The 25,264-nt window shown below is 44.6% G+C and overlaps 1 protein-coding gene across 2 annotated transcripts in view; it reads left to right on the plus strand.

Moving 5' to 3' along the window:
* Positions 1-25,264, plus strand: part of Plxnc1 (plexin C1) — a 149,656-nt gene that overhangs the window by 15,545 nt on the left and 108,847 nt on the right. For both annotated transcript variants that reach the window (XM_005358143.2, XM_026784439.1), the window contains exons 2-3: positions 7,914-8,054; positions 23,031-23,165. In XM_005358143.2, the coding sequence (XP_005358200.1) occupies positions 7,914-8,054; positions 23,031-23,165 (276 nt within the window). The remainder of the gene's footprint in view (positions 1-7,913; positions 8,055-23,030; positions 23,166-25,264) is intronic.

The raw sequence follows: 25,264 nt of genomic DNA on the forward strand, positions 1-25,264 counted from the left end.
GATGGATGGATGAGCAGATAGACGGATGGATGGGTGAGCAGATGGATGGATGGATGGATGGATGGATGGATGGATGGATGGATGGATGGATGGATGGGTGAGCAGATGGATGGATGGATGGATGAATGGATGGATGAGCAGATAGACAGATGGATGGATGAATGGATGGGTGAGCAGATGGATGGGTGGGTAGAAGGATGGATGAAGAAAACGCAGAGAGGAGAAATGACTACCTAAAGTCTCACAACTCAAATAATAGAGCTGTGTTCTTAAAGGTATATATTAAAGCACCTCTTGCATTCCCTTTAATACTCAGTTCTTTATTTTTATATTACATTTGTTTGTTGTGTGTGTATACATGAGCATTCCATGGTTCACACGTGGAAGACACAGGATAACCTTCAGAAATCAGTTCTCTTCTTCCACACGAGGGTCCTGGGGATTGATCTCCTGCTCTTTATTTTGTATTTTGTTGAGAGCTTTTGTTCCACTCTTAGAGCCACGTCATTTTGTTATTTTGTTGTTGGTGCTGTTTACGTGTTGTTGTTTTGAGGTGCAGTGTCTGTACAGCCTTGCCCACCTTAAAACTTGAAATGTAGCCCAGGCTTGCCCCCAATCCACGATCCTTCCCCCTAAGCCTCCTGGATACTGGAAATACCGATGCGCCCCACCATAACCAGATTTAGAGACACATTTTAAATAGTAGTATTCTCAGTCAGTAGGCTGTCTACGGATTAAGAAGCTAATAGATCCAGAAGCTGTCTCTTATGAGTTATTGATGGACTGTGGATATGAATTTTGAGAAGGCCAAGATGCCTGACGACAGGACGTGTGGAGTGGTAGTTTACTCTTGCTCCCCCATGCAGAACCGAGACCTGCTGTTTGCAAGGGACAAATCTTGGCTCAGTTGAAGAACTCTGTAATGATTAAGCCTACTTAGCAATGTTCCATAGTTGCCTGATGAGATATTGATTGGAAGTATTCAAACATTGATCCGTGTGTTTATTTATTAATTCAATAAACATTTATCGACAACTTACTAGGAGTTAGATGCTGAGGTTGAGCTTGCTTTCAAAAGCAGAATAAGACAAACGGTGGTAGAGCCGAGAGTCTTCTGGGAGATAGACAATAAATACAACTTAAAAAACAATTATAGGTGTTCTGAAGGAAATGAGCAGAATGCCATGGTTCGGAGTAACAACTGGAGTGGGAGTCGGGAGAGTCAAGCTCCTGTGTAGGGGAAAAATTCACTTCAAACCTGAAAGATTTAAATGAGCGGGCCCAAAAGGGACTGAAGGGGAAGAAGCAGAGAAATAGCGTGTGGAGAGACCCTACGGTAGAAAGGTGGTAATGCTACTTCTGAAATAAAGTTGCTATGGAAACAAAACCAGCTTGAAGGAAGAGAGCTAAGTGCTGCATCTACCGTAGCCAAGGGGCCAGCTCAGGTGGGGTCTGGGAGTCAGGTGTAATTCTCTTGTTTTGTTTTTTGAGTCAGGGTTCCTTTGTGTATCTCTGCCGTCCTGAAACTTGCTCCATAGACCAGACTGATCTCAAATTCAGAGATTCACCTACCTATGCCTCCCAGAATGCTGGGATTAAGGGCATGGCCCACCACTGTCTGGCATGGGTACATTCTAAGTGTAGTTAGGTGTGCAACATTAAAGAATGTTGAGCAAGTGTCAGATTTGTCTTAAAGAGCACCTTGATTGTGGAATACAGGACAGGTTGTGGTTATAAGAGAGAGACTGGTGGACCAGAAAGGAGATACTGAATGCAGGACAGGTTGTGGTTATAAGGGAGAGACCAATGGACCAGCAGGGAGATGCTGGATGCTTAGCCTGGCTGGATGCTGTGGAGATGAGAAGGACGACTTGAGAGCATTGGGAAATCTGTCTTGGACAGGGGCAATGATGGGAGTAGAGGGCCTGGGGTTGACTGGTGGTTTTGTTGATGTATTGTGCTAGAGTATTGATGGACAAGGTGAGCAGAAAGAGTCCGGATGCCATTTTTCAGCAACTCCGAAGCCATGCGTGGATTCTGGTGGTTCTCATTGCACAATTAAAGTAGTGTATTTAGAGAGGTAAGGGAAGGGAGTTGGCACTAGTCTGCTTGTAGAGGGTGCTTCTGGCATCTTGTGGACAGAGACCCAAGATGCTAAAAAGGTGTGTCTCCCATGGGACATGCCTCATAATGAAAATTATCCCACCCAGAACAATATTAACTCCTTTGTGGACAAACGTTGGTGGACCATCTTCCTCAGTTTAAAGATGCAGGGCAAACTGTAGTTATAAGGGAGAGAGTAGTGGATCAGGGGAGAGATGCTGGAACCTGCCACTCCCAACGTTAGGGGAACGATTTTAGCTGTCTTTTCAAAAGTATTTTTGCTGAAATCGGTCAGAAGGAAGGAAAGAGATTGAGATGGGGGTGAAACAGGAACAGAAAGCAGGAAGGAAGAAGGATAAAAGTCTCAGAGCATCAGGTGGGATTAGGAGGTGGAGGACACAGGGCAGAACGGGAGAGCCGGTGTGAAATACACGCATCTTTCCAGTGCCTTCTCCAGGTGAGCTATACCCGGAGACGGCGTCACCCGCTTCTGCCCCTCAACTCCGCTCTTACTGCACCAACCTCCTGCACACGTTGGGCTTTTCCTATGAATTAGAATCCCTGGGTAAATTTTCCCTTCAGGTGGTCTCACAGATGCCATAAACGCAGTCAGACCCAGTCAATATATATTCCAGAAGAGTAGGTGGGACATGAGCAGCCTGAACAGCTGATAAAGTTCCACTTCATCTCGAGTGAAAGGTTTTTTTTTCCCCATATTTTTTATTTTAGCTTGATGAAGATGATTTCCTAATGATTGCCCTGCTTGTGCTGTCGTTTGCTTCTCATGGCGATGCTGAGACTAGGCAGGGCATGAGGTAGGGATGTGTCTATTGTACAGTGTGGTGACCTGAAGGAGCCCCCTTGCCCCGATCCAGCCGGCTGTAAGTGTAGAGCAGGGACCAGAACTTGGATGCAGAGGTGTTTTTTAACTGTAAGTGGCTTCCTGGTGAGTCACAAGTAGCAAATATGGAGGCATTGTTTGAAAACCACGGTAACCCCTGGGAACAGAATATAAAATGAATGGCCCAAGAGGGCATCTTATCAGCCTGAGAAATTAATAAGCACCAGCTGGCACTCTCTTTTGTCTTAGAAGGAAAACCCAGCATTCAGAAGTCTTTCTAACAATGGGTTTGAGTGAAAGGCTCCACTCTCTCTTGGTGCCCAGCGTTGGAGGCCCAGCTTTGTGGACATTTCCTGTATCTCTTACCACAAAAACGTCATCGGGTACCTCACGTGGCATCATTGCTCACGTGTGGAGACAAAGCTAAGGCTGGGCCTTTGCCTTTCACACCCTAGAAATCGTGGTTTGGTGGCCCCTGGAGTTATGTGGAATACAACTGTGTTGTTTACTCTCAACAAAATAGTTAGAAGTCGCCATAAAGGAAGGCAAACCTATTGCTTTGGGATATGCTCCCCGCTCCCTGTGTACGCCTGACCTGAATGCATGCACACACACACACACACACACACACACACACACACACACACACACACACTGAAGTGCGTCCATTGTCACACACACCACCCCCATCCCAGGTTGCTGTGTTGCGTCCAAACCTCTGTCTTTCACTCTAAACATCATTTGAGTCAAGGGCCCTTTTGCCTCTGACTGAGAGAAGTTTCCCCTCGCAAGGGCTAGGCTGTGGGCGTGTGGTTATGGTTAGACGTGGCAGGAAGGAGAAGCAGAAGGATGACAACAAGGGAACCAAGAAAGCCCAGAGGGCGGCAAGGCAAGGCTTGGAGCTAAATCGAGATTGAATTTTTTTTTTTCCATGAAAGGCAGAAGTGGCAAAAGCATCATTACAAGGCATTAACCTTGTTACACATAGATGAACAAGCAGAGGCTGGGGCTCCAAGAGAAATTACACATAATAAACTAGACAGAATGGGCTGAGAGCGACATTAACAATTATGCCCTAAAGGGAGAGAAGGGCAAAAGAGAAAATAGGCCAGAGGGGGAACAGAGAAAGAACAATTTCTGGACACGGGGGGGGGGGGGGAGGGCCCCCCAAATTCCCCCCCCCCTTTTCTGCTCAACTCCCCAGGTATTAACTTCACTTTTGTGAGGGGGCTCCTCTGGGGCCCGTCTGTCTTTTGTTTCCATTGGCTGAAACAAGCCTAAGAAAGGCCTTCTGAGGGTTCCTTTCTCCATTCACAGCGACCTGTCCATTTCTGCGTTTCTAGCATAAAAGAGTCCATTTCTATTCAGCCTGACCAGTCCTTGGAGCTTTCTGGTTGCCCAACCCTCCTCCTATTTTCTTCCCGGATCATAATTAGCTACAAAGTTCCGACTGTGTCTAAGGACCTCCCAGCTGGTCCGCTGCCTGATCCAACAAGTTATGAGTCTCATTTCTTAAACCGGGGTTTGCAGAAAATTGATTGACAGTGGCTTAACGGGACAGCTGCGGTCACCCTAGTCTGTTCTGCCCCCAAGAACCTAGAGTCTGTTCTTTTCTCCTGTGCTAATCTCGGCGTGCTGGTTTTCAGCCTCCGTCTTGGATTTGATGGAAGCTAAATGTCTTCCTTTTTCCACACGTGATGTATATTCTATACTTTTTATACACCTGTACATTTTATACAGTCTCTATATCATGCAACTGTATTCCAAGGGGAGGAGTGAGAAAGAGGCCATGGCTTCCCCTCAGAGTTTTTGTTCTAGGATAACGAAGTCCTAGGAACCCTTCCCACGAGTGCCTGATATCTCACTGGGGGTGAACCCACAGTTCCATGAGGTAGGAGAGCGAGTGTCTGGCAGTGGTGACTGAAATTGCCGTTTGGTTGGACCGATTGCGGTTTCTACCGGCTCAGCTTATTGTGATCTGGAGAACATTTGAGGCCTTTTGGCAAAGAGGGTAGACACCAAGGGTACAGCCTTGGGTGCGGTAGTACCTGTTTGCACTTCCAAACAGTGACAGCAAGCACAGCTCACCTGTATTCCTTCCTGTGTGACAGATGCTTTACCAAACTCTCCTGAGACTTGTCCGCTAGCTCCTTTAGTCCTTGTAACAACCGTTGAGAAGAAGTGTTACTAGCAACCCTTCCGTGCTATAGAGCAGTGGTTCGCAACCTTCCTGATGCTGAGACCCTTTAACACAGTCCTCCATGCTGTGGTGACCCCCCAACCCTAAAATGACTTCATTGCTACTTCCCGACTGTAATTTTTTTGCTACTGTTATGAATCATAATGTAAATATCTGAGAGGTGACCCCAAAAGGATTGTGGCCCCCAGGTTGAGAACGGCTGATCTAGAGGCTGAAACAATGGGTTTAAAGTAGCTCGGCTGGAGAATAACAGGCTCCATGCTCAACACAGGTTCGCGGTCCTATGCCACTTTTGTCAGGGAAGGTAAAATGGATGTCATACAGCCCACTGTGACTCCTGGTGTACTAGGCAGTGTTACTCGTACTACCTAGTGCACCAGTACTTGTGAGTCCTTCACCACCACTAGCCTACCAGTCAGACAGTAGATAAAGCCCCACACTGATTAAATAAATCACCCAGGTCATTCAATGACTAAGGATTGAGTTCAAAGACAGGCTCATCCCGGGTGGTGTTTCATCCCACCAGGCTCTCGAGTGTGGCCATGACACTGGTGGAGTGACTGGGCTCCGTAGCTGTACTAATGGTCTAGGGCTTAGTTTGGAAGACTGCCTCTTTGGGAAGAGATCAGAAGTCAACGCTAGGACACAGGAGATTGTAATCTGGGAACAATTTTCCCCTTGTTCCCCTTTAGCTTCTGACCAGCCTATGTGATTTGGGACCAATCTTTGGCAAGCAGGCTATCTCACCCAGCCTCAGCAAAGGCTTCCCATGATATCACTCTTCATGGTCTACTGGAATAGGAACAGCTATTTGGTTCCTATTCCATACCAGACCTAAGACTCCGGTCCCATTTGGTACTTAGAGATAATCCATAATGCCATAGCCTTTACCCCTTTTCTGTTGTGAGATGACAAGAAGCACAGTCCACGATTCAAAAATAAGAGTAGTGTGAGAACATTCTAGAAGCTCGGAAATATTCCCCGATTCCCTGACATAGCCTTGTGACACTCAAAAACTTCATAAAAAAAATAATAAGCACAATAAACTGGCCTTACATCTGGTCAGTTCTGGTTGTATTTTAAGTCAGGATGTGTCATGTGTATGTGGGGATTTTCTTTCTTTTTTTATTAACTTAAAGGTCATCCAATGTTTTTTTTCTACTCATATCATGAGGCTTCCTTATCTAAACAGTAGCCCTATTGTTCCAGTCCCCAGATCCTCAGAGATCCTTTCCCCTTAACTCTAGTTTTAACAGGATAGCTCCCCACCTTCCCTAACCACACGAGATATACAGTCTTTTCATGGGAAACATGAATCTCTAATGGGCATTCCAAAAGTCTCCTTCCAGGGAGTTCACTATAGAACATTTTATGCAAATGAGTCCTCTCTTAGCTTATGACATTCCTTCCTTGAAAAGGTGATGGGGTATTGAAGGATGCTATCCTGGCTCACAGAACAACGTCAACAGAGAAGTATCGATGGTACTTTAGAGCCTTCTGAAATCAATTTAGTCCACGAATCCATTTAGTTTAGATGTTAATGAAACTTGGTGGGTTTAAAAAGAATGAATATTTAATAAGGCATAAATTGAAAAGCATAAACACTGTTGGCAATAATATAATGAAGTTAATAAGTCTTGGGCTCCCCCTGCCCGCCTCTCCACACCCCAAACAGTCCCAACTCAGGAACCACCGTGATGCTTACTGATGTTTGCCGGCTCTCTCATTGGCTAGAATTTAAATGTGTCTTTGAAAACCATAGTACAGTTGGGAACCGGGCTCTGGCAGATAAAGTATGCTATCACACTGTGTTCAGAAGCTGCACTGGGCAACGGCTCTCTCTCTCTCTCTCTCTCTCTCTCTCTCTCTCTCTCTCTCAGCTCCCTCTCTTCCAGAGATTTGTGGAACAAACTCAGCTTCCTGTCGTTGGAGGCAGGAAGCAGTATGGGGCCCTTCATTCCTTTTAAACAAAAAAAGGGAAAGACATTTTGCTTGACACTCTCTGGGTCCCAGGTTGAAAGGGGGCCTTTAGTTAATGAGCAGGAGCAAGCATGTGATTCCATGTGTTCAAAGCCTGACAATTGAAATGCGTTTAGGTTGAGGGCTTGCGCTTTTCACTTCCCCTTTAGCGGGCTTAGATCAGGGTCCAGTCCTACTCAGTTCCTCATTAGCCAGGTCTTACCACCCACCCCAGCTCTGGCTGCCTTCTGCCCTCTGGATTAGTCTTTAGGCTTCATGGTGCACTATCAGAATCCCTCCCCTCCGGAGGCCTAGTGTTAGTCTCCTGCTACCCAATAAGGTAGTCTGAGCCAGTCACAGAAGCGCATGCCTAGCTAAAAGGAGCTATGTTATAGTTCATCTTAGAATGAACCCGGCGTCCTGGCAATAACGTAGAACTCTGCTATATAGATCAAACTGTCTGTCTCTCTGTGTGTGCGTGCGTGCGTGCGTGTGTGTGTGTGTGTGTGTGTGTGTGTGTGTGTGTTGGGGGATGTCAGGCATGTGGAGTGGATGGCCAGCTCAGTGCTGGCAACCATTACGTGTGAATACGCGGTTCTGCGCGTCATTTTTCCTGGCTCGGGCCAGCATGGTGAGTTGGCAGAGGAAGCGGTGAAAGCTGTTCCCAAGAATCCCGCTGAAGAGAATGTATCTAGGGTTCAGAAATGCAGACGTCCTAAGAGCTCCTGAGTGGTATTTTAGCAGTATGAAGAGAAGTACTTAAGTTTTAAAAAAAATGATCGTTTTTCCCCCTTGTTTATTTCTGTGCAGAAAGCTGAGGACCGGCCCGAACAGGTCCAGCCAATTGCGTCTTCTACGTTGATCCACTCTGACCTGACATCTGTTTACGGCACCATGGTGATGAATAGGACTGTCTTGTTCTTGGGGACTGGAGACGGCCAGTTACTTAAGGTTGGTTTCTCTGTGTTTCTTCAAATGTCTCCTTTTAAAAAAGTTCACTTGTTGCCTGTCTGTTTTTAATTTTCAATCCTGCTCCTGAGTACTATGCGAGACCATACCCCTAAGATTGCTTCGTTAATGCCATAGAGACCCCTGCCATGAAAAGACTTGGAGGAAATTTTAGGAGTCTGTATGTAGCCTCTGTTCCCCCGCCGCCACCCTCAGCCTGCGATGAGGCACCAGCCGCCTGCACTCTGGGAATGAGCCACACAGGGGCCCTTTCCTTACTCTTAGCTGCTGAATGCGAATCGGGCCTTACCCCGTCCCTGACTCACCTTCCTGAGACATTTAACCTTTGAGTCCTCACTCCTTTCCACGGGAAATGTACAAAGCACCTGATTTCTCACAACTTCAAAGAGATGAGCGATTACAGGCTTGAAAAGAAGAAGAAAACAGGCGTGCCCTCCCCCCTACATCCCACTCACCACCGGTGCTCAGAGGGGGTTTGCTTTCTGCCCTTTGTGCCCACATATGCCAAGGAGAGAGGTTCGAAATTTGAAATTCTTTGAGACTCCCTGGACTTGCATCTCATAGGACCATTTCCCCCACCATACAGATGGTCCCTGGTCAAGTTGAGGATTTTTCTTTTTTAAATCACCTGGGGGAAGGGACAACGTGGAGGAGGAGAAAGCCAACAGACCCACCAAGGGACTCTTCTGAAATCATCCCATGATCCTCTTGTCAGTGTCATTAGCAAGCCTGAACTGCATGTCTCCTGTGGCCTCCAGTGACAGTCGTTGCTGGGAATCGTGTTGGTTCACCCTAGACGCGGCTTGACCTCTCACACTCAGCGCAGATTCTTAATTGAATGCCGGCGGGTCTGTTTTGCCAGCTTCTGTCCCTCTTCGGCCAGCTGTGCCTTTAGGCAGATCATTTAGCCTCTCTTAGCCGCCATCTCTCCAGCTGTAAAATGAGATTATACTAGACAAGCCAGGAAAAAAAAAATATTTCCATCTCTGATGGCCAGGGACTCTGTCTTTGCCCCCATAGCCTTCCTCCAACCAAGTTTGTATATGTCCCGCCCCCCCTGTGTCCGCACTTTGATCATACCTTACCCTCAGCCTGTTTTGTTTTTTTCTTTTTCTTTTTATTCTGTGATTTGCTGAGCTCTCTGTATTTGGCCCAAACCTCACCTTCTCTTTGATGGTGTCCCTAGAGGCATCTTATTCTCCCTGTCTCCCCGAGCTACTCACTACCAGCCTCATCGTTGACTTGTTACCAAGGTCATGCCTTGGTACCTAGCCTCTCTGGTTCACATTTGCCCTGCCAACTGGATTTTAAGCTTCTTGTAAAAGGGGCCATGAATCCCCCTCAGTCTGACATGGTGCCGAGTGCCGGGTAGGCATTTGATTGACTCTGTTTCCTTTGGAGTAAACCCAGTAACATATGGGAGGGAATTTGTTTGTGTATACCTTCTTTTTAAATATACATCGATCATCTTTCCTGCCATGCTAGCTTCATTTCCTGGGGAAAGGAGAGGTAGATGCACACCAATCATTGCACACTCACCCAGGGATGCCCATGGACATTCTATAACCCGGTTAGGCCAGTCAGGCCCATTAGCCCCGCAGAAGAAATTTCTATCCATCCTTCCTGGGTCTCCTTTCCAATTATCTCTTCAGATTTGGGATGTTTTTGACAAGTGTTTTGACAAGAGCACTGTTTCCCCAAGCCGAGCCTACCAGCCTGTCACATGGAGGATTGGAGGTGAAGGAAGACTTGCCTATAAATAGCTCCCCATGGGATGGCCTGGCTTCCTTGTCCTGTGGGTTCAATTCAGCCATTCGTGTGTAGCTGTCCACTTCAGGCTTGCTGGGAGCCAGGGGTCGGGACCAAGCTGCAGCTTCGGAGACAGTCCCCCTGTCCTCAGGATATGGGGTACCACGTTAACATCCCCATCTCATTTTCAGGATTCAGTTAACAAGGATAGATTGGCATTTTGTTTTCATTTTGTGACTTAACACTTTGATGGTGTTTCCCACATGTGAAGTCCCTTTACCTCTGTCTCTAACTAATTCAGCTCTCACAACCCCATTTTACAGGCAGAAGCCTGGAGGCCTAGAGTTGCTAAGTGACTGGCCAAAGTTGCCAAAGGGCAGTGCAGGGATTTTTTTTTTTTTTTTTTTTTTTTGGGGTTTCGAGACACAGGGTCTCTCTGGGGCTTTGGAGCCTGTCCTGGAACTAGCTCTTGTAGACCAGGCTGGCCTCGAACTCACAGAGATCCGCCTGCCTCTGCCTCCCAAATGCTGGGATTAAAGGCGTGCGCCACCACCGCCCGGCAAGTGCAGGGATTTTGAACTTGGGACAACTTCAAAGGCTAGGGTCATATCCCCCAGCTACAGGGCACCTTGCACTCTGGGCCCCAGCTTCCAAGCTCTTTCCTTAGGGGGCTCTCAGAAAGTAGAGAGTGTGTTGGAGGGATCCCAGTCCTACTGGGGTTCCTGTGGTTGAGGGGACCTCTCGCCTGACCCTGGTTTACTTCTTGAGGATCAACCCCCATCCCGCCCCGACTCTGTCTCCTGGGACAGTTCCCTCCCAAAGCAGGAGGTTGTAAGGGGTGAAAGCCCCACACATGACCAGTATGGGAGTTTCCTTTACACTCCCTTTTGGTACCCCAAGTGCAGATTCTTGGCTGTAGCCATTGAGATTACTTGGGAGAAACCCCCTGCCCCACAAAAAGACAGGTTTGGGCATAGATAGCCCCCTAGATTCCTCCATTCAGAAGCACCTCGCTTCTGCCTTGTCACACTTCTCTCCGGAACTGTTAGAGAATTTGAACACTGAGAGACAGACACATGCTCGGCTTCTGAGCCGCAATGTGGAAGTACTAATGAGTGCCACCCCCCCCCCAAAAAAAACAAACAAAAAAAAAAGAAAACAAAGCCCATCCTGCTGCAGACAGAGGGAGGAGAGGGAGAAGAAAGGGCTTGGATCTCCCACAGCCTGACTCATCAGTTTCGCAGTGATCAAGAGGCGAAGGCATTTTGACATGTGCCAGGCACCGTAGTATATCCCTGGCTGAGTGTGAGGCTGGCATCCGGCAGCCAGTTGCTGTTTTTGCCACCGCCAGCAAAGACCCGACTTCTTAAATCTCTGCAAACCTCATGGAGTTTTAATATAATTTGGTGCCATTTTAAAACCTCATGCTATTTAAATGATTTCTTTTTTCCTGCTTGTGAAAGAACTGTAGTCTCACGTAGAGAGTTGCAGGGTTGGGGGGGTTGGGACGGAAAGGAAGGCAAAGAAAAAAAAATGATCCTTAATTGCGTCATATAGAGACAACCGCTGTCAGCATTTTGGATTCTTTTTTTGCATAGTTGAGGTCAGCCCCTATCCAGTTCTGCATCCTTCTCTCCTTCAGCTACCGAGCAAAGAGGCTTCTATTAAGATGCTGCCGCAAACCCTTTGTAAACAGTATTTTTAAATAGCTCTATCATGTTCTGTTATGCGGGAACACAGTTTTGAACTTGTGCCTAGATACTGGATCAATTTTAAAAAAAAAAAAAAAAGTCTTTAGAGCTCCCCCACCTCAAACCGGCCCTGCCACTCCAGGAAGACGGCACTACTTCCAGAGGTAATATTTCAGCGACGAACCGTGAAAAACCTGGAGACTTTATGGTTTGTCAGTGTCTTTATTGCCCTCCTTCTGCCTTTGAAAAATTGTAGGGAAACTGAAGAAATGTGGAACTCTGCAGGTCCTACCCTACCAATTTCTCAGCAGGTGTTTTGTGGTCACGCAGCAAGTCATGCCCACCCCGCCCCCATCGTTTCCCCATTTTGCATCCTCTCCAGTTTTTTTTTTTTTTTTTTAAACGTTGTCAGCATCTCCACTGAAATTGGCGGAAAAGTGTGCCGACTCTGAACTCAGTGTTTGGAAATCCGCATGGCATGTGTCACACGGGGTATGCCGTGGTAGGAACACATGCCGTCGCGTTCCCCAACTGTGGAAGAGTCTGCCATGTGATTCGGATTCCTTTGGGCCGACTCTGGGCCTGTAGAATATTCTCCTTATCTCAAGGGCAGAGTGGAAGAGTTTGAGCTTCCCCAGGCGGTACAATAAGTAAAATAAGGGGATATGCATGAAATTTATGAAATTTGAAATTGGTGACTTTTCTGCATGCCCATTAACCTTTCTTCCAAGCACAAAAGATAAGAAGGTAGAGGTAGCGGGTGAGACATAATAATAGCCAGCATTTCTGAGCTCTGACTATGCACCTCCCTCCTGAATCGGCATCTGCATGGGTTAATTCACTTAATCCTTACGAGTCAATACCATGGCCATCCCCACTTCATCGGAGAGAAATCCTGGGGCTTTAGGGCGTTAGGTAGCCCGATCAAGGTGATTTGAACGGGGAAAGATCTGTCCCTAGAGTCCAAGCTTTTATCCTCTAGCCATACTGCATTTACAGTTTAAACGTGATCTGTAGAGCTTGGCAGAGTGCTTGGGACGAGCTGTGAACTCTTCTGTCTGATATTGAGGTGTCTGGGCCGATCCGAAGACGCCAGCGTTTGAGGTTTTCTGACTATGGTTTCTGTGTTTTTCAGTTTGTTCCTATCTGGGGATGACTCTTTCTGGCATTTGAGGGATGAGCCCCCTCTTCTTAGGGCTGCCAGTGACCTCTGCACCCCCTGTAGAACTGGCTTTTCCCCAGTAAACATTCTGTGTTCATATTGTTTGAATGACCCCCCCGATAGGAGAACTAGGGTTTCCCAACTTCCTTGGTGCTGAGGTGTAGGGTTCCAGGTTACAGGAAGCTGTGTCATTCTCTCTGCCCGCATAAACAGCAAAAGGGTATTTCTCGTTTGCTGCACCAGAACTGGCGAGGCTGCCAGTACCGACCATACTCTGTTCCTACAAATGACTCTTCATTTTTCTAGGCCACAGAGGCAAATCAAGTCAATTCCAGCATTCTGCTAGAAATTCCTGAAGAATCTTGCTGGACTTCTGGCTATTAAGGTTCTCAAGTGAACATAAGAGAAAGTTTTAAAAATGTAATATTTTACAGTACTCCCACAGAATGTAAAAATAGAAGAAGAAGAAAAAAAAAAAAACAAACCTGTAACAGGCCTGGAGCTGGTGGGGGGAGGGGAGGGCTGAGCAAAGGTAATGGACCAGATAGTAGAAACCACAGGAAGTGTCAAGCTTGAAATGGGCTCCGTGGTTGGCTGTGTAGAATGTCATAGGAAGCTTATTTCAAGTTCACTCCATCTCACACCTTCGGGCTCGTGAGTCTGGGGGCTCCCTGACTTGGAACGGTGACTCTCAAGTAATACTCAAGTCTGGAATTCAGAGTTCAGGCCGTGGACTTTGTACTTCCCTAACTACATATTGGGAACCAAGTAGACTGGAAACAAGAGAGAGAGACCCAGCATCTTCACGCGTTAGCAGTATCATTCCTAACTACAAAGGCCCACAACACAGCATTAGATAATTGCTTTGTGTGTGTAGGGTAGTTTCCTTCCCAGTGTTTCTCAAAAACTTTTTGATTGGAAGAATAAACAAGACAATTGGCTCATTTACCCTTCTACAGATAAGCTCGGTTCTTCTTCAGAGGAGGAGAAATAAGAAAAGTTTGGCTTAAGACATCTTAGCTTGTTGGACATGGCTTTTCAATCTCACAACAATCAGAAAGGAACAAAGAAATAGTGTTTTGCTTAGTTGCGCCCCCCCCTTCTCTTCTTCATCTTTACTGTGTGGCACGGAGCTGTCCTGTGACTGTGTGGTGTGGAAATCTCTGCTTGTTTGATTTTAGCAGCATGGCTGAGATTTTTTTTTTTTTTTTTTTTTTGCACGCAACAAAAAAATCCCAGGGCTAGTTAATAGCCTACCATGCAGCTTCAGGAAGATGTCAAGAGAAACAGCATGTTGACATGAACTGAAATTCTCCATCAGGGAACATTTGTTTTCTACACAGGCCTTGGCTGGAAGAATGTGATGAGCTTTACAAAATCTTGAACGCTAAGAGAGTAGCATTTCATGTAATATTTTCCTGCAGCCTGTTCTATACCAGGCACTGTTCTGGTTACTTGGATACGAAGGTGATTCAAAAGAGCTGTGTACGTTAATCCTAGCACTTGGGAGGCAGAGGCAGGAGGATCTCTGTGAGTCAGGTCAGCGGGTATTCAGAGGGAGTTCCAGGACAGCCAGGGTTGCATAGCGAGACACCTATCTCAAAACAGGAGCTACGGAAGTTAGCCAAAGAGAGAAGTCTGCGGAGTGTGTAGGGGGAGCAAAGGCAGAAATCAAGCAAGTTAATTACCCAAGGCTAAAGTCCTGTCATCCTGAGAAGAAGCCAAGAGGGATGGAGAAAGAAAGACAGTGAGCCCAGTGGAGAGGCAGGAGAGCCAGGAGAGCTCCTCAGAGGAGGTCAGGTTGGATGGTGAGGAGGATGTGAGAATATCCACAGAGCATGCACAGAGTGACTTCAGATTAGATCTATATTAAGGCCGGATGCTGGAAGCAATAAATAAAAATCCGCATCATGCCCTAGCGGAGTGTTGCGTGAATTGGATAAGGTTTGTCTTATGCAAAATTCCACCCATTTGGGGTCTCTGTGACTCACGGTTGCTTCCTGCATGGCTCCTCTGAGCCTCTTCCTTTTCCAGAGGCACAAGGGGGAATGTCTCCCTTGCTCTCGTCTCTGTGGTTTCTTCTCTCTGCATAGATATCCTCACGCACTCTGCAATTGGAAGTCTCTGAGGTCCCCCTGTACCCCTGGCCTGGCTGGGCTGGGTGATGTCGGGAGAAACGTGTGCCCATCGCTGAGAGAGGAGACTGAGGATGGCCCAAGCAGATGTCCCAGCCTCTTCCTGTAGTGCATGTGGGATCTTTGGAAGAAAAATGAAAACTTCCCGTTCTTTCTCTGTCTACTGTGTGAAATTTTGCATAATCTGGCCAAAAGAAGAGCAGTTTTTTTTTTCAAAAATTGTTACACTTTAAGCCCATTTAATTATTATTTATTTATTATTTTTGAGACAGAATCTCACTGTGTAGTCCTGGTTGGTCTGGAATGCCCTATGTAGACTAGGCTAGCCTCAAACTTCGAAGATCTGCCTCCCTAATGCTGGAATTAATGGTCTGTGCCACCATACCTAACCTCGTGTCTTTCTTTTTTTTTTTTTGATTTTTATTGAGCTCTGCATTTTTCTCTGCTCCTCTCCCTGCCTCTCCCCTCACCTCCCCCTCTTCAGCCCTCTCCCAAGGTCCCCATGTTCCAATTTACTCAGGGATCTTCTCTTTTCTACTACCCATGTAGATTAGATCTATGTATGTCTCTCTCAGGGTCCTCATTGTTGTCTAAGTTCTCTGGGATTGTGATTTGTGGGCTCGTTTTCTTTGCTTTATGTTTAGAAACCACTTATGAGTGAGTACATGTGATATTTGTCTTTCTGTGTCTGTGTTACCTCACTCAAAATGATGTTTTCTAGCTCCATCCATTTGCCTGCAAAATTCAATATGTTATTTTTTTCTGTTGTGTAGTACTCCATTGTATAAATATACCACGTTTTCCTTATCCATTCTTCAGTTGAGGGGCATTTAGGTTGTTTCCAGTTCTGGTTATGACAAACAATGCTGCTATGAACATAGTTGAACACATGTCCTTGTGGCATGAGTGAACATCCTTTAGATATATACCCAAAAGTGGTATTACTGGGTCTTGAGAAAGGTTGTTTCCTAATTTTCTGAGAAATCGCCACACTGACATCCGAAGGGGCTGTACCAGCTTGCATTCTCACCAGCAATGCAGAAGTGTTCCCTTTACCCCACAACCTCTCCAGCATAAGTTATCATCAGTATTTTTGATTTTGGCCATTCTTACAGGTATAAGATGGAATCTCAGAGTTGTATTGATTTGCATTTCTCTGATGACTAAGGATGTTGAACATTTCCTTAAGTGTCTTTCAGCCATTTTAGATTCCTCTGTTGAGAGTTTCTCTGTTTAGGTCTGTACTCCATTTTTTTAATTGGATTGTTTGTTTGTTTTTTTTTTTTTTTTTGATGACCAATTTCTTGAGTTCTTTGTATATTTTGGAGATCAGACCTCTGTCCGATATGGGGTTAGTGAAGATATTTTTCCCATTCTGTAGGCTGTTGTTTTGTCTTGTTGACCATGTCCTTTGCTTACAGAAGCTTTTCAGTTTCAGGAGGTCCCATTTATTAATTGTTTCTTTCAGTGTCTGTGCTGCTGGGGTTATATTTAGTAAGTGGTCTCTTGTGCCAATGCGTTCAAGTGTACTTCCCATTTTCTCTTTTATAAGGTTCAGTATGGCTGGCTTTATGTTGAGGTCTTTATATCATGTCTTTATTCCTAAAGATAACACATTGTTTAAAACCCTCAAGAACTGAGGGAGTATATAAACAATGGAAACCATTCGTTCCTAACTTCCCATTCCAGATTCCCAGTGTAACCAATAAGAGAAGTTTCATGGGCAGTTTTCTAACAAGAGCTTACAGATACCTACAAGAAAAATGGGGCTAGCCTTTCCTCCCCCAGATTTTTGTTGAACATATAACACATTATACATATGTATATTGAAACAGTTATATTTACATGAATATATGTTTACTATGACATGTTAAAAACTATATGAACAACAAAAACGCTCTCTAGTTATTTTGATGGCTGAAGAGTACTCTTGTTTCACACTACTGTTTACATAACCCAATTTGGGTTTTTTTTGCACTATTGTTGTTTGTGTAATTCCCTATTATTGATATTTAGGTAGTTTTAGGGTTTTACTTCTAACAGGGCGCTACAATGGACATATGTTAACACACAGAGAGAGACTTCAGGGCCCAAGAACACATGCTTCATAATTTTAATGATTGATGCTAGATTCTCTTCTAGATGGATCTGAATTCCACCATCCTGGACATGTGCCTGTTCACACCCAGCATCAATGGCGAGCAGGCCGTGCCGAGGGGAGCTTGTTTAGGAAATTATCGGTAAACCCTGGCAAAGCATACCTGGCGACATTGTTGGGTTTTTATTTTTTAGAAAGAAAGGCTTCCCTGCCCTAATTGGGAATGTTGAAGGATGCTGGTGCCTCATCTTCAAGGTGTCAAGGAAGCAGCTTTGTGTCCCACCCCTCCTATCTACACCAGCTGTGTTGCGGGAGTCGATGGCACGAGACCCTGCCAAAGCTGCAGCGCGGCTCCCGACTCACCGAGCACAGATGAGTGATGGAGTCTTTTCTAAATTATTTTATGTCTCTTCTTATTTTAAAGCAAATTGGAGACACTATGACATTTACCCCAATGTATTTCATTATGCCTCCCCGAAAAAATTATTATCATGTTCCCAACTGTGACTATAATGTCATTATCACAGTTCACAAAATTATCTGTAATTTCTTAGGATTATCTACTGAATGTGGCTGAAATTTCACAATTGATTAAAGATACACTTAAAATTATTTGGTTCAAATTGGTGTCTGGAACACATTTGGTTGCCTCTTACCTAAAGAGACACACACACACACACACATGTGCACACACATTGGCACACATTCACACACATATGTACATACACACATGCACACTGGCACACACGTGCACACACACATTGGCACACATTCACACTTGGCACACTCACATACACATGCACACATTGGCAAATATTCACACACACATGCACATAGTAATCTTTCCCACTGTCTTACTGAAAAGCCAGGTTCTGGGTCCTACAGTGAATCCCGTTGTGGGTTTGCCTGTTTGCTTTGCTGTCACTTAACTTACTCTGTGACTTCTTCCTCAGCTATGTGGGTGTTAGCATGGAAGATTTGATTTGGCTCTGGTGGAGTGTTTAATATTGAGAAAGTGACATGGGGCTTTCCTGAGGGAGGGATGTGTTTGATGGGATGTCTTCCTGAAGCAGGACCGAAGCAGCAACCGTTCCTGAGGCTTACGCGAGCATCTTTCTGTCTGCCTTTTTGCTGTGATCTAAGAAGCTTCCTCTCTTTACTTCTAAACCACCCTTCCCAGAACCACGGCAGCTGTTTAAATTCTGAGCTCAGTCACAGGGTCACTTATGAGTTGCTTATGAGTTAGGCCAGTCCTGGCAAGTTGACCACTTACGGGCTCAGTGCCCGCCCCCTTGGTTCCAGCCACTTACCTCTTTTCTGTAGGGTAGCCTTGTTGAGGACTTTCTATGCCGACAGAAATATTTCACATCTGCGCTTGCCAGTACAGCAGCACTACCTATGGCTGACTCCTGAGTCCTTGAAATACGGCCAGAGGGTGAAATTGAAATTTCAGTTGAATTTAAACAGCCCTGTGTGGTCCGTGGCTACCACCTTGCAAAGCGCGGCTCTGGAGCCGCTTCCCCTGAGGCACAGTTCTTCGTCACTTCTCTGAGACCTCACTGCTGCTATTTGAATGGGGGATTTCTAAAGAGTAACGTTTAGTATATTTGATTAGCCAGATTGACTTTGACTGAGCTGCCACCGCCTTTGCTGAGTAACCTGGCGATTGGCTGCACCAAATCTACTGGGGACTCAGAAGCGGTACCAGGAGTTGATGGGTACAGGAAGCTGCTCCCTGTGCTCTGCTGATAAAGAGCTAACAATGAAATGGCAATTGCCAAGGTGCCGTAGGGTATGCTGGGATAGGCATGTTACTGTTCAATAGATACGTGAACGTGGCTTTGTCCAAAATGGATCTTAGGTGTTGATTTTGTTTTTCTTTTCAATACACATACACCATATGACAAACATCCACGTTGGTTGAAAGGTGAGCTTTGGGTCTATGAGATGGCACAAGGGGTAAAGAGAGCTTGCTGCTAAATCTGGCAACCCGAGTTCAATGCCTGGGACCCACATAGTGGAAGGAAAGAGCCGTCTCCTACAACCTCCATACTCACACACCCACACCCTCACCCTGCCCCGCAACACACAGAAAAATAGTTAAACGCTTTTAATAAAAGCGTGAATTTAGGTGATCTATCTGGATGGCTTCCAACTAACTGGCAGGAAAGCTGATGCCATCACTTTTTACAGTACTGCACGGATTGGGTAAACAGATGTGAGGATGGGTAGAACTTGGTCCCTACCCAAAGGGAACTTGCAATCTAGCCATAGGTTATTTTATCCACTGGGTACCGATCACGTGTTAAGTATCTCATGATTCTTACTCGGTTCTTAACATTATCTACAAAGCAAGGCATTGTTAGTCCCAGTTTATAGATGAGGAGGAAATGGTAGTCTGGGAAGCTAAATAAGGTATTGGTTCAAAGTGGTCCAGCCGCTTAATGGTAAAGCCAGGTCTAACCCAGGCCCCCATCTGCAGTGTCATCTGACTTTTTGCACACGTGGGCCCTACCGCATTGCCTGTCACACTTCTGTTCCAAGTCCTCATGGCTTCTTTTCTCCCTGCAGAGGGAAAGGCGGGATCTACACAGGCGGAAGAACCCATGCCCTCCCCTTTATCGCATTATTTCAATGACCACCCTTTTCTCCATCTTCCTCTGCTCACACCATACCGGTCTCTCCTACTCCAGGGACTCTTCACTGACTGGGCCTCTTTAAACAAAACACAGAAAATCCCCCAACAAACAAGTTCCGAGCTGGAGAGATGGCTCAGCAGTTAAGAGCACTGGCTGCTCTTCCAGAGGACCCGTGTTCAATGCCCAGCACCCACATGGTAGCTCACAACTGTTTGTAATTCTAGTCCCAAGGGATCCAGTGCCTGCTTCTGGCTTCTGTGAGCACAGGGAATACATATGGTGCCCAGATATCCATGCAGACAAAAGACCCACACACATAAAATAAATTAAAATAAAAGACGAGTTTCATCCAGAACCTGAATGACTCTTGTGGATTCTGAATCAGTGTCACTGTCCTTAAAAACCTACCATGAGCCTGTTTTCTCCTTCTCCACTTTAACTTATCTCACTCATTACTTTCAACTGAGTTGTTGATAAGTTATTTCTTTACATTTATTATCAAGAAAAATCTATACGCAAATATTAAAAGACAAATGGGGAACCTGAACTGAGTCACAAACTGATGCTTACACCCTCTGTCACTTGTTCTTTGCTTGGAAAGGGGTGCCTCTTCCTTGGTCACATCCATCCCCAAAGGAAACCCTTCCTCTTGGACCAAGCGTTCCTCTCAATTGGCTAGTGGACCAGTGACGGAATTATCATAACATTTCCCCTTTTCTGTCTAATTAAGAAGGGTCTTAAATCTAGCACAGGAAAACTATATATAATAAGAATTATTACCAAGTATTGTCCAAAAGAAAGAAAAGGTAATAACCTTAACGAAAATGAAACTACATATAGCTAGAACAATTATAAAGTGAGAAATACATTCTCAATGTCTAGTCCCTAAGTGATCGGCAAATTTATAGAGATTACTCCATTAGCTATCCTCTCCCGAAGAGTTAAAAGTTTTGTACCTAATATATGCCTTTTTGCCAAGATTCTGGAGAACTATAATTGTAACTGTCGAGTCTTCAACTCCATCGAAGACCTGAGAGGAGAATATTATCTGAGTAAGCAGGAAGTGCAAGCAAGCAACTTCCAAAAAGTGTGAGAAATGACAGAAACAGCTAGTTGCCTGGACAGTTACCCAAGGTTCCTCAGCAATGTTGGGACATCCACCTTTGACCTACATGCCTAGAGTATCTCACAGCCTTTTTTCAGAAGCAGGAAAATTTGAATGACTACCCTGTTTTTGCAAAGTTCAACAGTTGCCTTTCTTTGTGTCCTGCTTATCCAGTTTGGACAGTGTATTGTCAGCAGTCTAGGCAAGGGCAGTTTCTTGCCTTAATGGCTAGTTCATGCCTCAAAGAAAGCAGACTCCATGTGTAATTTCTTTGATGCCCATCATTTTCATTAGAAGTAGATCATGCTGCCAGGAGCAGACATGTCTCATGTCAAGGAAAGTCTAAGCTATTAAACATTTTAAATGCCATATTCTGTATGTCTTTGAAGTAAGATTACCTATCTGAATGTATCTCTGTATACCTAGAAAACCTAACATGAATACAAGTTTTATAGTTAGGGGTGACTATTAACCTGTATTTCTTTATTATCCTACATAGCTTTTGAGGACTAAAATTTCACATCGCATAATTAAGTAAGCTGTATAGGTATGAGCTATATAGGTAATACCTTAAGCAAAAATAGAAACAGATGTACAGTATAAAGGACAATAACTTCAAATTCATAACAATACAAAACATATCTTAAACACTAGTAGAAGCATAACAGTGTTAGCAAAAATAACCTTAAGTTTGTATCAATATACAAAAATCCATACCAATGTAAATTATTTAAAACTAGTAGTAGCTTTTTTACTTTGAAAGTAGATTCGGTAATCTACTTTTTAAAAATCATATCTATTCCCCCCTTTTTGACCATACCACAACAGACACACACACACACACACACACACACACACACACACACACACACACACACACGATGACAAATATCTGTAACCCAGTGGAAAAACAAAATCCATCCATTCCATCTCTTGGGAATGTGTGGGTCTCGTGTTCTTAAAATTACTTCCTGATGTCTAGGGGGTGATGGCATCTCTAGGGGACCCTTGGAATCATCCTGAGCAGTTTGTAGTACAAAACTGAACTTTGGGTAGCATTTATTGGCTTAGTAGTGTTATCACAATCTGGATAGAATTGTCCTTGCCGAACCCCATCATCCTTTAGAGACTTTAGAGATCACTGTCAGGAGTGTTTATTGTTCACTGCAGAAAGCATAAACATACTAAGTGCCCTGTGCAGTAAATCTTAGGGAGGTCAAAGGACCATGATCTATTAAATACATCTGGATTATCCAGGCTTAAATCCTCTCAATTGGCTAGCAGAGTGGTGACAGAATTCCTGTATCAGTATTGTATAAATATTAGTCCAGGTTTATCGAGGAGGCTGCCATCCATCCTCTACCCCCTCCCCCATGCAGTGTGCATTTCATGAGGGAGCATTTCTTTCCCTCATCTACTCTGCCCCGTAGCCCATTGTGTTCACCGTTATTTTCCTAAACCCCAAACCAGTATAGAGGCGATCCGTAAATGTTTGTTGCCTGAAGATGAATGACACTCAGGTGTCTTAATTGTCAAACGACAGAATACTGATTCACACCTGCGTCTGTTTTATATGTAAACACATACACGCTTGTCTATCCCAGTGAACTTGTAGGGGGTTACTTTAAAATGCATGACTCTGTGGAACTGCGGAGGAGCCACAGATTAACCCATGCAAATGTATGTTAAGCAGACAGTGCCTTGGCTTCAAGGTCACACGCTTGGTGTGTGATACTCAGGAAGGTGTTACTTGTGGTTTCTGGTCCAGCCAAGTCTGGTCAGAAACTATGGAAACAAGCTGCCACGTGTGAGAATACTGTCCCAAAACTGAAGAGTGGCTGTCAGTGAAGTTTTGGTGACTTTTGTCTCCTGCCCAAACAGGTACGCTGTACTTGGAATTGTCAACCTTGTCAAAGATAGTCATGAAAGGATGGTTAAGGAATATATTCTCTCACCTAGTTATATATACACACATACACATACATATAATATATATTATACATATATAAAGCAAGAAATATTACTTATTTGGACAATTTTATTTATTTTTATTTTCAGTTGTTCAAGACTGACTTTTTCTGTCTAAACTGCCCTGGCTGTCCTGAAACTCTCTTTGTAGACCAGGCTAGCCTCAAAGTCACAGAGATCTGCCACCCCTGCCTCCTGAGTGCTGGGATTAAAGGTGTGGTGCCACCACCGCTCGGCTAATCAACTTGATGATTGGCTGTCTTTCCAGAGATGGGCTTTTCAGAGTAGGGGTGTGCTGGCCAGTGGTGCTTGAGTAGGGAAGGATGTGACTTCGGGGGTAAGCTGTGGCACTTCCTGTCCTGATATTCAGAATACTAAACAGAAATTATATTTCTTTCTGAAAATCAAAAGGTCGTTCTCGGGGAGAATTTGACTTCAAATTGTCCGGAGGTGATTTATGAAATCAAAGAAGAAACACCTGTGTTCTACAAGATCGTTCCTCACCCTGTGAAGGACATCTACATCTACCTAACTGCTGGGAAAGAGGTAGGCAAAGATGCTGTTTATTGCTTCTGACTTATGAGCAGGACATAGTTCACGTATGTCACTGCCCAGTGGCAAAGCTTTTACTTTGAGCCACCAGGTTGAAACACCGCTGCAGGCTTTGAGGAAACCTACAGAGGGCCATGGACATGGAATTAAAATCCGTACAAACTGTCATCAGTAACTAAGCGAGAAATAATATCCATTTAGACAATTTTATTATTGGCTATATTTCCAGTGCCAGATTTTTCGGGGGGGGGGTGGGCTCACAAATGGGCTCATAATCAGCAAAGTAACTGAATTTATACATTTATTGTATGGGCACTGAATGGTTAGATGCATTTATGAGTATGCCCAATGGGACTGGCTTTGGAACTCGGGGTTAATATCAGGCCACAGTCTCATACACATTCATGAACCAGGAAATCTATGTCAAGCATCCCCTCTATACACACTCTCTTAATTTATCTGGATGTTTTAGTTTTTCTTGTTTCTGCTTACTGAAATAAAAGCCATACCCTCTCAACGTTTTCTCCATCTTTAATAAAAGGAAACACAGTTTTAGATTGAGTTCTTAGAATATATGAGTCATCTTTCTTTGCATGGTCTTTCTATATATGCCCAGAGTTGTGTATGCATATGCACATGGATGTAATAAATAATACTAATGGACTGTGTTAATAAAATTCTTACTCAGCTTACATATGAAAAGTCTAAGGCTTTTAACAGCTAAGTAGTTTCAGAAGATTGTATGTATGTATGTATATGTGTGTGTGTAATGTTTGTGTATATAGAAATGTTTGTATATATAAATTATACATATGTATGGATATACGTGTATACATATGTGATGCATATATTCACTTATAATGTATACAAATACATAATGTGTGTATCAATGATATACCTGTACATACATATATAATATGTATGTGTGTGCCTGTGTGTATCTTCAAGGGGGCTAGAACTCAAAATTTGCTCTAATTCTGAAGCCCATGCAAAATGACACCAAATTCCAAACTTGTGAACGATGACTATCCTGGCCTGATGGCTTTGACCCATGACCCATTGAACACACTAGGCATGAGGAAGGTGATTATGTAACGGATGTCACAGGTGCCCTTCCCCTTCCCCCATTTCTCGTCTCTCTTCTCTTTCGGTCATTCTTCAGGAGGAGAGCAATGACTGTCCTTCATGTGCTTTTTGGGTCAGGGTAGTGGCGACAGCATCAAGTACTCTTAAAAAGGCCACGTTGCTCTTTGCAGTTTGAAAAGCCGCTGATATCCAATGATCACGATAGGATGGTCCCATCTGAACCTCCCACCGCCTGCTTCACCTTCCACAGCCTTCTGTGCAGGCTCGCTCTGACATCGAAACACTCCTTATTATGTCTCTTCTCTGGGATCCCATATTTGAAAGGCTTGTGTCCGTTCAACAAGCTGTGTTTATTAAGTAACCATTCTCATCCCCAGGCTTTATTTATCAAGGACATCTCAGAGTTGCCAGCCCGGGCACTGCCTGTGCTGCCATGCAGAGCTGATAGGATTCCAACGCCCCAAAGCAAAGATACTGGAAGTCTGGTTTAATCTGTGCGTGTTTTTCCATTTTGCTTTTTGAAATATTGCAACTAGCTCATAAATTCCCATCAGTGCCCACAAAGACACTTGCAGAACCCCAAAACCCAGTGCTGCGGGCTAAAGACCTCTGTGAACAGACCAGTAGTTCACAGATCTTCACTTCCTAGAAAATAAAGACTTCCAATCCCGAATCACTTAAGCCTGAAGGCCTTCGAGACGGTTTTCAAGGGGGTGTCAAAACTTACTGTCTCCATATTCTTCACTTCAGCATTATTGCAAGAGGTTCTGTTACTTAGCCAACCATGGTAGAGCACCCTTGGAATCATAGTACTTAGGAGGCAGAGGCAGGAGGATTGCAAATTGCAAATTAAACTTGGGCTAGATAGTGAGTTCTGTTTCCAAAAAACAAACAAAAACCCTGCTAGATGACTGTGGCTGTGCCATTATGATCACCAGAGAAACCAAATGCGAAGAATTTCTTTTGTCACCCCTAAAAAGATATTATTAATTTTAAAAGCCATGAGA

This window comes from Microtus ochrogaster, chromosome 24 (assembly GCF_000317375.1).
Source record: "Microtus ochrogaster isolate Prairie Vole_2 chromosome 24, MicOch1.0, whole genome shotgun sequence".
Lineage (NCBI taxonomy): Eukaryota > Metazoa > Chordata > Mammalia > Rodentia > Cricetidae > Microtus > Microtus ochrogaster.